The following is a 13,939-nucleotide window of genomic DNA, read 5'->3' as shown; positions in this document are numbered from 1 at the left end:
TTCTGGAATAAGAATTCAACACTTTTAGGGAGGAGGCTGAGTTTAAAAAAAAAAAAACCGCATCAAAAGTCTCCTCTCCCACTTTACACTTCAGAGGTGACTCCAATCTTCCTTGGGTTTTCCCCATATGTAGGTTCCCGGTTTGGGTATAATTCTCTATGTAGGGCATTACTGATGTATATACACCGCTGGAAAAGTTTCGAAACATCCATCATAATAGGAATTTTGCAAATTTAGTTTAGCTTCTTAAATCTCAGTCTAAACTGACAGGGTATGGATGAAAGAGTAATTTGCAAATTTGAGGTTTGCAGCTTGATTTTTCTCGGACACCAGGGTCGCTGCAGGTGAATTTGGGTTCCTCACAAAACAAAGTCCCCTAAGTAAATTAAATCACCTTCTCAAATCTTGGCCTCAGGGCAGATGATAGTGATTAAAGGAGGTTATGAAGGTGAGGGGCTTTCTCTAACACAAGGGGTCTCGCCCGAGAGAGCGGCTGGTTTGCAGGGCCGGAAGGAGACTTGGCTGCGGGAGGCCCAGGAAAGCGCGCCCACCCGGACGGCCCTCAGAGACCCCGGCGCGCCGCCCAGCTCTCCCAGGTCCCGCCTCGCTCACCGAGGTGGCCGCCGATGACGGTGACGGCGATCTGGTCCATGAACACCGCCCGGAAGCGCACGTCCTGCTCGGAGCAGCGCTGCCGGAGGGCGCGCAGGATCTGCACCTGCGGGTATTCCTCGCGGATGCGCCGGTCAGTCAGGAACCAGAGCTGGGAGCACATGGTGGCCAGGGCGGCGACGCCCGGCGCGGCGCGGACCCCCTAGCGCCCTGACCCGCTCTCTTGGCAGGATTGGCGGCGGGCGTCCGGGGCCAGCGCACCGCGGCTCCACTCCCGCCAGTGCGCCAGGCGCCTCTGCAGCCCTGACCCAGCGAATCTGCCCGGCCACTCAGCGCCGCCGCCGGCCAGCCAGCCAATCAGCGCGCGGCGGTGGGCGCGGGCCGGCCGCGCGGCCAGCTGCAGAGGCTGCCCCGGCGGGCGGCGCCCGGGAGGGGCGGCGGGCCAGGGGCCTGCGGCGCCCGGAAAGCCGAGCCAGGCGGGGCTTGCAGCCGCGGTGAGGCCAGGAGCCGCCGGCGGGGACGGCCAGGTGGAGAGAGGGCATCCCTGGCCAGTGCGGGGACCCCCCCGGTGGGCGTGGCGCTGCTGGCACGGGTTGGGCGGACAGAGCGGGAGGGGCCCGGGCGGCGGCCCAATGAAGCGAAGAGGATGTCTGAGAGGATGAGCTTGCGGTGCGCAGTGGGTAGCAGATCCTCCCCAAAGGCGATCCCGAGCGCTGGGGCTGGGATACCCACGACTGTCTGCAGAGCCCGGGGCAGGGCCTCGGGGATTTCCCAAAGGAGATTCCGGGGCCTGGCGAAGGTCACACAGATAGCCCCCCCCCCCCCATTGGACTCTACCCTTAGAAGAGAGATTTCTTTTCCCAAATTCTGGCCTTCGGAAGCCAGTGGTGGGTGTGGGTGGGAGTTGAGTTTTAGCAACCTCCGGTTCAGATAATTTGAGGTACATTTGTCAGGATCTCAGATTTCTTACACAGAACACTCCCTTCTAGTTTGCACCGGCTCTGGGCCTCCACAACCTCAATGTCATAAAAAATAGATCTAAGACACCTTTTATTTAGAAGGACCACTTGCTTGTCTCTATTCCCTCTCTCACTCCCTGTCTCTTTTCTAAACAATTCACCTGAGTCATCTTTAAACATCGCCCTGGTCCTAGCCAGTTGCAAATCCTGCCTGCAAACAACAGTGTTTGAAGTGAGCTTTTTCTTTCTAAATAACTGTAGGACCGAAGTTAGCCATCTTTGAAATTTTCATTTTCTCTTCAGCTCATTAAAATGTCTTTTCTTTTTTCTTTGTTTTTTTTTTTGGGGGGGGGGAGCTTAGAGAAGTAAGAGTACAAATATAGTTTCATAGTTTCAAAGTAGGACTAGCAGTGAGGAAATGACTATTTTTGCATGGGTGTCATGTTTTGTTATATCACCAAAATTCCACAAGCAGAGGTAGCTTCTCCAGGCATAGGATTATTTTTTAAGATAGATCATGCTGTGGTTTGGATAAGTATCCCCCAAAAGCCCATGGGTTAAGGGCTTGGTCATGGCCAGTCTTACTATCAGGAGGTGGTGGAACTTCTAATAGGTGGGACCTCGTGGAAGGAAGTTAGGTGGGTTATTGAGACTCCAGCCATTCCCTCTTTTTCTTTGCTTCCTGGTTGCTATGAGTTGAGCAGCTTCCTCTGCCTCATGCTTCCACACTGATGTACTACATCACCATAGGCCCCCAAATAATGAGCTTACCAACCAGGGACTGAAACCTCTAAAATCATGAGCCAAAATAAACCTTTTCTCCTTATAAGTTGATTGTCTCAGGTATTTTGCTATGAGAATGCAAACAGACTAACACATGTTTGCATGTTTGCCAAAGAAAAGAAACAATGTAATATTTCTCCATTGATTACTTTCAAATTCAAATTTAAATTTATTTTGCTGAGCTTCAGCAAAATAAAAGGATACCAATAGCATTCTGCCTCACCTCAATGTCCCTAAAGCTAAATTTGTTATTTTCCCCTTTATTCCAGATTAAATTGTCTTAAGCAATAAGGAAAATATATTCTCTCATGTATAAGAAAACTTGGGATAGATATCCATATTTTTAAAGGTGCCCTGAATGATGTGTTCTGTCATAGGTTACATGAATTTTTATAGTTACAGAACAAAGAAGGTAATAAAGCAATACATTTAACAAATACATTGGTTTAGGTATTAGGTAGGTAGACTACAGAAAAGTAGGAAAATCTTTTTGTGTAGGTTTCAGCTGTTATAGAATTCTTGACTTTAAGATTAATGGAGGTTAGAGGCTTGCTAATCTTAACAATACATTCCTACAGGTTTATCTAATAGTCATGGGATTTTAGGTCAGACACAAAGGTTAAAAGCAAATGGTGGGCTGGAGTTGTAGCTCAGTGGTAGAGCACTTGTCTAGCATGTGTGAGGCACTGGGTTCAATTCTCAGCACCCACATATAAATAAATAAAATAAAGGTCTATCAACAACTAAAAAATATTTTAAAAAACCAGCAAATGACTATTTTTCTAAGGGGCCAAAGAAAGCACAAGATAATTTTGGCTCTTACCCTGCATCATTCCATTTCTTTGCAGTCACAATGTTCTGCTCTATTGGGTCAAAGGGTCTATATAATCTTTTAAATCCACATGGCTTCTTTAAAGAACTTCAGCTTCACACTAGCAAAGAGTAAGAAACTATCATAAATGACTTAAGTTAATTAGGATTGCCCCCTGTGGCTAGGAATTATATTTCCCTCCCCAAGCACATGGCCTTGAAGAGATGGATGATACTGGGCAAAACTGGAGTTGTCTTGGAAGATCAGACAATGGTTGGGAAGACAAACAATGGTATTTGATGCAGATGGCAATATGGTAAGTGTATCAGTTAGGATAAGCTAGGTTTAGCTATGGTAACAAATGATCCCAAGGTGGCTTCTAATAACAAAATTTTATTTCTCAAAATATCATGTATGTCCACTGTAAGACAGATTAACTATCCTCTGGTTGTCTTCATGCCGGAACCCAGGCTGATAGAGCAATTTATAACTGGAACAATGTTAGTATCTCGTGGAAGAAGGAAAACAATCATGGTGAACTACATACTGACTCTTAATAATTTGGCCTGGAACTTATACATGTTAGATATGCTTACATTTTCTTCACCAGAATAGGTGTACCTGGCCATACCTGATACCCATGGGGTAAGGAAGTATAATCTTTCCCTGAGAAGGGCAGCAAAAATTTGCAAGAAATTGCAACCAAAAATAGAATTATCTGCAATCAAGACCGGAAATAGCCAAATCCTGTTCTTCTAATCATCTCTCCTCTCCTTAGGATTCCCAAGGGAACTATGCACAAAAAAGAAATCGGAATGGGAACCAAAAAATCATTTTATTCAAGCTAATTTAGCACCCAGTAACCTCTAAAGCAGACTCCTACCAAAAATTCCCTGCTCCCCTCCTCCCCTGCAAATTTTGGGGCCTGTACACTTAGGCATGCCTGCAGTCAGGAGAAGATGACCAGATGTACAAAGCAGACCACATTTTTGTTTGTTTTAGAGATAAGGCTCTCACTATTTTGCCCAGGCTGGCCTCAAGCTCCTGGGTTCAAAGTGATCCTTCTACCTAAGACACCTGTTTTGCTCGTCTAAGTGTCTGTTAAATGGAGACTGGGCTGGATCTATACAGCAGGATATGGGAAATGACCTTTTAATACAAATCAACCACAACAACTAATAAAATGTGGACTAGTTAATGTCCTGGTACAATATTGTGATATAACAAGATATATATATTTTAGTCTTTGTTCACAGCTCTTAACTATATCTCCAAAAACTTGTAATTTCCTAAGTGATAGTTATATTTGGCTTTATCTCCATTCCTGAACAGCTGAAGGGAACACATTTTGTTATTTATTACAAGCTTCGTTCAATCACACCTGTGTTTATGTTAATGAGGTGACTTTTAGAAAGCCCCCATAGGGGGCTGATTATAAGAGGAACAAACCATGTGATTACAGAGTCAGAACTTTCAGCCTCACCATCACCTCTGGAGAAGGAAGAGGGCTGAAAGTTGAGTTGATTACCAATGGCCAATAATATAATCAAACATGTGTATTGAATGAAGCTTTCATAAAAATCCTAGTGGGCAGCATTCAGAGAGCTTCTGGCTGAATTCAAGGTACTGGGAGGGTGGTGCTCATGGAGAGGGCATAGACGTTTCATGTCCCTTCACCCCATACCTTGCCCTACGTATTTCTTACCGTTTGCTTGTTTCTGAACTGGATCCCTTATTAAAATTAGAAAAGTAAGTCAAGTATTTCTATGGTTTATTTTTTATTTTATTTTGAGATAGGGTCTCAGTAAGATGCCCAGGCTGACCTTGAACTTGTTATTCTCCTGCCTCAACCTCCTGAATTGCTTGGAATACAGGCATGTTCCACTGTGCCTGGCTATTTCCCTGAGGTTTGTGATCTATTCTAGCAAATTATTGAACCTCTAGAGGATGTCATGGGAATGTCTAATTTATAGCCAGTGAATAGAAAGTATAGGAGGCCCACATTTGCAATTGGCACCTAAAACAGAGACAATCTCGTAGGACTGAGCCCTCAACCTGTGGGATCTGATTCTAACTCCAAGTAAAAATAGTGTCAGAATTGGATTTCATTGTAGGATACCCTGATGATGTCCCCTGCCCACACACACACACATACACACAAAGGGGTAATTGCATGTTGTAGAAGTGAGGTAAGATAGAATACATAGGAATAGGTAGAAAGGAGACATGAGAGACATCACAAGAGTAGCCGTGATTTAAAGTCCACTTTCACATGGATTAAAAGGCCAGTTAAAAGCTTGTGATCTTGATCACAAACAGTACTATTAAATTAATTATTAGACCTTATTCACAGGTACACCAATGTGGTACTGTTTAAATTCACAAAGCATAATGCATCGAAAACCAAGAAGAAAAGACATGAACCCCACCCCCAACATCCCTGATAATGGTCAACGTGTCAGTAAATGACCCACACCCTGCAATCACGGTAATAGTCCACATGCTTGGTTACCAACACAAAGGAGAATGACAAATACTCACCTAGATCATGTCCCTTTATGACTGATCTGACTTGTATAAATATGCCTAGCTTCGATACAGCTAGCACATTCCTCTCCAGCAGCCTCACCCCACGCCATCACTCAGATTGTGTATTTCTTTCTTTCTCTCAATACATTCAATCTGTGTCTCACTTTGATCTGTCCTTAAAATCCTTCATACAACCCTCATGGTCTGAGTCGGGGTCCACTTTCCTTTCATGACCCTCCTCTTGGTGATGAAGAGATCCACACATTTGGTATTAGAAGTATTGTGTGAGTATAGAAAAGGAGATTTCCTCCCTTTTTACCTGGTCTCTGACCAATCAGGTTAAGAACGCTGGGCTCAGGTTATAACTCAGTGATAGAAGACTTACCTACCATGTGTGAGGCCCACAGTTAAATCTATAGCACTGTGTGCGCGTACATGCATGCACACAGACACACACACACACACACACACACACACACACACACACAGTCACTCCCTCCTTCTCCCTACTGAAGGTAGCCAATAAGAGGATATGGCAGAGATGAGAATTCCTTCTCCTTGAAATTTGCTAAGGTCTGGACACACCTGGATGTAGGAAAAGCCTCCAGAATCTACTCAAGGGTGGTTTGGAGGTAGCTTTTCAACAATGGATATGGACAGAAGAAGGGAACCCGTCCAGCTTTGATGGTGTGGACTCAAATCTCCCATGCAGAACATGATAATTCCTCATGAAAAGAAACATGTGACTTATGAAAAGGCATGATGACCATCTATGCCTGAACAAAAGGACCCCAAGTGTTCCCCATCATCATCCAATCAACTTGCAATTTCTTTCCTCTCTCCCTTCCTATGAATTCCCCCAAAACCAACTAATAGGGAGGTAGATTTGAGCTCATTTTTCCCCAGCTCCTGGGCTCCTTATGGGTTGACTACTTAATAAACTGCACCATTGTATTTATTGGCTTTTAAGAGTGTTGGGCAGTGAGCCCTTGTTATGTTGCTACATTCTCACTTTTGTTCTTTCTTAATTATTTGGAAAAATGAGTGGAAAAGTCCTTGCCAAACAAATATGTACTCATTGTCTGAGTGCCTCTGCATCAACACCAATGCTCAGGGACAGGGGCCAATCCTTCATGCATACTGTTTCTACATGTGGTAGGTACTCAGGTACCTGTTGATAACAATTCTGATTATCATTTAAGAGATGTCACTGTGATTTCATAGATCCCTTGGTATCCATGAGGAATTGGTTCACAACCCCCCAAAAGCCACAGATGCTAAAGTCCCTCATATACAATGGGCTAGTACATATAACCTATGCACATTTTCCTGTATACTTTAAATCATTTCTAGATTACTTATAATACCTAATACAATAAAAATGCTAACTGAATAGTTGTTATTCCATATTGTTAAAGGAATAATTACAGGAAAAAGTCTATAAGATGTTCAATCAAGACAAAAAGTTTCCCAAATATTTTAAATTCATAGTTGGTTGCCATGGATCCAGAGCCACCAATATGGACAGCTGACTCTATTAGGTTTTTGTAATTGGAGATTACAGGGCTGTTTTTTTCCCCTCTCACTTCTAACTATATTTTGGCACTAAAGGGTAGTTCGACTTGGGTCTAGAGTAGAACAAAATTGAGTCTTCATAAATATTACAAATGACCCCAAGCAGGTGGATTTGCCATATACATAGAAGATCAAAGTTCAATTGACCTCAGTAAATTAGAGAAATGGTTATCAATAGTAGGTTCAAATATACTAGAATACATGGAAAGCATAATACAATTTTTAAAAAGGAAAGTTTATAAAATTGTAGAAAAGAAGTCTTTTTTAAAAATTTTGCCTGTACAGGAGATTACATGCAGTGGTGCTTTTACCACTAAGCTGTATCCCCAGATCTTTTTAGTATGAGATGAGATCTCACTAAGATGCCCAGGCTGGCCTCAAACTTGCAATCCTCCTGCCTCAACCTCCTGAGTTGCTGGAATTACAGGCATGTGTCAATGCACCCAGCCAGAAGAGAAGTCATTAACACTAGCAGTGACTTGGCTTTCCTTTTTGTCATTTCTTCTGTCTTCAAATGCTATATGTAATCCAGATGTTAGCTTTTCTCTGATCCTTTTATTCAAGTTCACCTCCCTCTCATACCAGGGACTTAGTCAACAAAACAGAACTTATCGAAAGGAAGACACAATATATATCATCTAACAACATTTCACATGGAAATCTTCCTATAAACATTTTTCCAGAGTATTCTCTCCCTAATTTTGCTACTAGAGGTCTTTTTTCACTTCCATCCCCTCTAGTCCCCACCAAGTCTCTAGTCTTGCTATGTTGACTTCCCAAGCTAGAGTCCCCTGGAAATTCCTCATTATTCATCCTGACTCCTAATTCCAAAATTGCACCTTAGACAAATTACTGTATTCAGCAAAATAGGTCTTCCAAGTTCATCCTTTTCAGGAAACAAAAGGGTATTATAAATGAATTTTCCTTTTTGCAAACATGGTGAACACAAAATGACTATGTGGGCTTAGTCAATGAAGTCCTCCTAGGAAGGCTTGTTGGAATCAGCTTTTGAAGATGGCAAGGCACATAGTTTTGCAGGGTGGAATGGAAAGAAGACATTCAGGAGTTGCTGGCTGGGATTCTGTTCTGGAAGAACTTGTCTCCTAGAACCAGGTCGAAGTTTACAGTTTTCAAGGGGCTTTTCTTGTCTCTTGAGACAAGGCTGCACAATTGCTTATTTTGGTATCTGCCAACATTAGCCTCACTCAACTCAAATTATTAAAGACAAGACAGCTGTTGTCCCAGGCTTTCCTAGTTCTGTAGCTCCATCTGACCAAGTCAGGAATGATATTGGAAGCTACAACACTATCTTTTCTTCCCTACCCATATTAGGATACAGGATAACAAAATTACAGAAATCTCACTCCCCGACAAAGACACTGACTTAACAAGAAGTCTATTTATCTCCAGTAGGGTGCATGCCTGGGGTGTAGAAGTGTCTTTGCTCCATTTGTCACCCCAGAGACCCAGGTTCTTTTTATCTTTTATGCCATCTACTCCAAGATACAGTTTTTGTTTGCATGGTTAAGACTGGCTCATTTGGTCACACTTGTGTTCCAGATCCCTGGAAAGAGAAAGAAGGGAAAGAAAAAGTAGAGAGCAAATGATTTTCTTTTAATGATGTAACATGAAAATTACATTCCTAACTTCCATTCACACTCCACTGGCCAAAACTTGCAACACACAGTCACATCTACTGCAAGGAAGGCTGGAGAATATATTCCTTAACTGGAAAGATAACTGTCAGTGCTTTCTGTTAGAAGGTGACTGGTCCAGCTAAAAGATAGTGCGGGTTAGAAGGGCTTATGTTACAAAAAGGAAGAGAAGAAATGGTGATGGGATGATAAGTAGTTTCCACAATATCTACTATGGCCAGTGGAATGGACTTCTTAGTATGGGATAAGAGACCTTATGGGAAATTGGGTTTTCATTCTAGGAATATCCAATTACTTGAAATACCCCAAACATGCTTTGTTGTGTTTCACCGCATGACCACTCATGCTAAATCTTTCTTACCTTTCTTTGCCTATTAGGAGCAGTTCAAGTAATATCTTCCCCAATAAATCTTCCCAAACCTCAGTATGTTTACCTTTGTGTTTACATCACACCACCCATTCCTCTCTTTTGGCCTTTATCAAATTCCCCCACTACCTGTACAAGTTTGACAGCACTTGATGGCGGTGCTCTATCTATGTTATTGTAATCTCTTTGAAAGCAATTATGTAATGTCTTAGTCTCATTTGTATCCACATTTGTATCCACATTTGAATGAACCCAGGAGCATTCTACTACTGAGTTGTATCCCCAGCCCTTTAAAAATTTTGAGAGGGGGGGTCTCTTTCAGATTCCCAGTTGAGTACCTAATTTGAGCTAAATTCCTTGTGCCCAGCAGTGGGTGAAATAAGTCACACTATCTTCTGAGCACTTTCCTGCTGAGTTAAAGTTTTCCTTAGCAATGGTCAAGCTCTGTTACTGGGCCTTCTTCTTCACATTTGGATGGAAGTACTAGCCCAACACCATTGCTTGTCTCAAATCCTGATCCACTTGCTAGTTCCTATGGATTTGCTCCACGGAGGTGAGTAAACCTTGTTTTTGTTGCATCTTAGGGGTCAACTACTCAATGGCATGCTGCCAAATACAATCTTTGATCTTAGAAGCTCCTGCTGCTGTGCTTCACCTACTACAGATCTCCCTGATAGTGAAATTTGCTGCAAACCAGTGCTGGCTTACACCTTGTTTCTAGACATTGATAAAGGACCCTTTAGCTGGGTTGCTTCCTCCTAGATCGGCTCCTAATAGGCTCTGGACATTTTGTACTCATCATTGCTAACACTATCATGCCTGACCTGATGAATATGTCCATTTTAAGACTGATAAGCACTGTCAGTACTTTCTGTTAGAAGGTAAACTGGTCCATGATGGCAATAGATTCTCAGCTTTGTAGTGTATCACTGGTCCAAAATGCAATTTGTATAGATTTCTTTGGATGGATAGGAATATATGAGTTTATATTATTCATATACATGTGCTTAAAATATGGATGTTCGGGTATGCAGACCTGTATGTTAAGAAAGTTATTCATACTGCAAATATTCTTTATTTTGCAAAAGGTTTTACTAGTAAAATCTTAGAAATGAATTTCTTTCTTCTTCTTCTTAATCTTTTGGTATTAAATTTATTCTATTTTCTGTATAATTTTAAGCACATAAAGGTTTTTTTCCCACAGGTCTCAGGAAATGAGTAGAAGTCATAAGAAAATCTCTCCTCCCACAAAAAAAAAAAAAAAAAAAAAAAAAAAACAACTTGCACATTTTGGTAAGTGTGTCTCAGAAGGGGAACATTGAAATTTACATTAGCAATGCTGTGCAAGATTCTTACATAAATCAAGACCCCAAACCAGCCTGCACTGGAGGTTTTAGTCCTCTGCTCAGGAATCTGGACAGGAGCCCTAAACTGTTGAGCATGACATGCGAAAGGAGGCAGCAAACCAAGGTGGATGACAGGCACTTAGCAGGGGAGGAGGAGGAGGGCCCCATTCCTTGGAATGACGTGATGCTTTTCCTTTTCTTTCCTTACTTGTTTGTTTGTTTATTTTCTCCAGTGCTGTGGAATGAACCCAGGAACATTATACTACTGAGTTATATCCCAGCCCTTTAAAAATTTTGAGACAGGGTCTCTTTCAGATTCCCAGGCTAAACTCAAATTTCTGATCTTCCTGTCTCTGCTTCCAGAATTGCTGCAATTTTGGATGTATGCCACCATGCCTGGCTTTGAAGGTGCTGGGCAGGGATCCCAGAGAAAGAAAGGGTATGAGACCCATTGTACTGCTGCTGTGGCTGGGACTGGAGAACCAATGTCTCATGATTGAGGCAGACCCAGGATGGAATGCAGAATCAAAGAATGCTTACAGGAAACAAATTTTGCTTGGAATGCTAGGTGGCCAGGCCTCAGCTGTTGGTCCAATGCAACCCATGCCTCACTTGTGTACAGTGAAAAATTAGTTTGGTTAATCACACCAGCTTCTGCTACCTTCGTGCTCATTGTTAGGAAAAGATCACAGTCTGATCTATCAATTCCTGGGAATTTTTAATTCTTCCCAAAGGACTGTGTGTTGGTAGAATAACCCCCCAAAATCTGAAAGCTAAAATGGACCAGTTTCAGGTATGAAGTTTCTTAAGAATGGACTGGCAGTGTGATTGCGTTGATATGGAGATTCTATACCTTCCTGCAGAAGATCAACTGACCTGCTATCCCACCCCAAATCTCAGCTTGAGGTATATTTCAGTGAAGGCAGGTAGCTGGGCTTTGTAGAGTAGAAAAGCAATTAAGAGCAGAAAAGTAGAGCAAATGTAGAAAAGAACCATTTTGATAACAGATTATTCCATGGTATAAAGAGAGAGGGCAAAGAACCCACTGGCGATTCATTTATCCAATGATTTGTCTCTGTGGTGACCAATTTCTGCCCATTCCATAGGGTTTTGAACTGCACAGGGACTGGGAACCTGTCAGTTCATAAAGTCACCAACTTGTGTAGGAATGAGTACATTCCTTTCAGAAGATTTATCATTATCTCACAATCCAGGAATTCTTGTTTAGGTAAACATGGCGGCCATCTGTTTTATTATTTGAACTTTGATATCCTTACTATCATTTCTAAATGTCCACCACATGATTTAATACCAGACACAATTTCTTAGTTATCTAGCATGATTGAGAAAATTTTGCCCTTAATTTGCACTGTCATGCTGACATGTATATATGTAAGCCACCTATTTCAGTTCTATGTTGTCAATCACCAGGTTGGAAATATTCTCCTAATTTTGCACTCTCCCCATTTTACCCTCCAGTTCAACTGGAGCTGGCTTTTCCTTGTAGCTGGTTTCAAGACTGGATGCAGAAAATGGTTTGGGACCTCTTCTTATTGGGTCACTCTGAGCCTCAGGGCAGGGTTCTTGTGAGTTTTTTTTATGATCAGATACACATTTCAGGGCATATGTGATATTCTACCCTTGACTAACCTGCACTAACAGTGCTGAGTGAGAATTAGAGTCACTGGAGCTTGAACTGATGGGAATTAAGCCTGGTGGCAGAGGGGGCAGGAAGGGACCTTAACCAATAAAGCGTCTGTCTAGTGGGAAATCCATTCCACACTTTTGCCACAGGCCCCATTTTGCTCCAGGCCTGTCCAGTGATGTGAAAATCCTTGATGTAAGCCTGTAGTCCATATACTTAAATAAGCGTAGACCCAGTTCAAATACTTCTTATTCAGGTCTTTGAGTTTCTTGAGGACTTGGTTTAAATAGAACATGGCGGCATCATTCATTTCTTTCACATAGGAGCCAGGCTTGGAAGCCATAACTAATAAAACCAAGCCTTAGATGCTTTTGCTAACTGACAGGCAATTGAACAATCTGCTGCCTCGGTTCTTCTCTGAAAGGTTACTATTTCTTGGATCTGCTATGAGATGATTGCTGACTGATCAGAGAGCTTATTGGTTGTTGGCTGCTGGCACTGATGCTGTAACAAGAGAACAACTTTGTCCAACTTCAAACTCATATGGACATCTCTGCACGTTTTTGCATGTCTTCTCCAATCTCTACCTTCTTCAACGTGGAAGGGAAAATGACCCCATTTACTTGCCTTTTTTCCTTTTCCTTTTTGTCTTTTTGTTTGTGGTGCTGGAGATCTTTTTACTGATCTTCCAGTACTCATCTTCAAGCACTCTGTCTCAGGACAAGCATGCAGAACCAAATGCTTCCAGTTGGCCCGTTATTTTCTCCAATCTTTCTACCAAATTTTGCACGTTAGCCATAAGGTACCATCTGCTTGGAGTTCTGTCTCACCTTGGGACCCTAATTGCTATCTCTGTTTGCTGTAACTTTAGCAATTGTTCAGGGAGGCTGAATTCCCAAGTCAAGTGATGATTTGGGAGCTGCATAATCTGTCTCTTTGTATATCAAAGCTATGGGTCAGAGAGAAGAGATTTAACTTTTAAAAGTCTGAAATTTAGTCAGATCATTTAAAGACCTTAGCAATACCCAAAGAAGTAAGAGGCAGGTAACTTTTAGAGGTTTTGATGAATTGAGTATGTACTGGCAGTTTGCAAAGATTCTCAGTTCCAAAAAGTTACATAACAGTTGCTGATAGCTCCCACCTGGGTAGCTCAAGTGTCCAGAATTCTTTCAGGTTTCCTTATCTATATTGGTTAAAAGTCATTCATTTATACGACAGAAATCCAATTTAAATTGACATAAGCAAAAAAGGGAATGTACTGGCTTACAATTCTTGGAAGGATTGGGGGCACTTGTCAGTCATGAGTAGATGAGGACAAAAAGACATTTTCCAAATTGATCTTTCTTACTCTTTTAATTCCCCACCCTGTTCTTCATTGATCCCATTTTCCTCAAAGGAGCTACCTTTCTTCATGTGGCAGGAAAGATGGCCCCATTAATATGCTTTTTTTCTAAAAAGAAAAAAATTTTTTCAGTGCTGGATATCAAAAGGCCTCATACATGCTAGATAAGCACACCACCACTAGGCTATATCTCCAGCCCCCAAGAAGGACTTTTTGATTGGCCCACCTCAAGTCACATTCCTACCTCTGGACCAGTCACTATGGCCAAGAGCACCTTGACTGGCTGGCATCTGGGACTGGGAAGTGAGGGTGATA

At 42.3% G+C, this 13,939-nt stretch overlaps 1 protein-coding gene and 1 pseudogene across 3 annotated transcripts in view; both read right to left on the bottom strand.

Annotated features, from left to right (window-relative positions):
• Rimkla (ribosomal modification protein rimK like family member A) overlaps positions 1-944 on the bottom strand; it is a 41,249-nt gene extending 40,305 nt beyond the window's left edge. For all 3 annotated transcript variants that reach the window (XR_005735141.2, XR_005735142.2, XM_005317885.5), the window contains exon 1: positions 613-944. Coding sequence is in view for 1 of the 3 variants with exons in the window: in XM_005317885.5 (XP_005317942.2) it covers positions 613-775 (163 nt within the window). In the remaining 2 variants the exon portion in view is untranslated. The remainder of the gene's footprint in view (positions 1-612) is intronic.
• A 25-nt stretch (positions 945-969) lies between these two features.
• Positions 970-12,825, bottom strand: LOC101972904 (adenylyl cyclase-associated protein 1 pseudogene; annotated as a pseudogene).
• Positions 12,826-13,939: the final 1,114 nt, after the last annotated feature.

The sequence above is a fragment of the Ictidomys tridecemlineatus genome, chromosome 11 (genome assembly GCF_052094955.1).
Source record: "Ictidomys tridecemlineatus isolate mIctTri1 chromosome 11, mIctTri1.hap1, whole genome shotgun sequence".
NCBI lineage: Eukaryota > Metazoa > Chordata > Mammalia > Rodentia > Sciuridae > Ictidomys > Ictidomys tridecemlineatus.
Note: the sequence above shows the minus strand (reverse complement) of the source record. Positions and strands in the feature narration are given on the sequence as shown.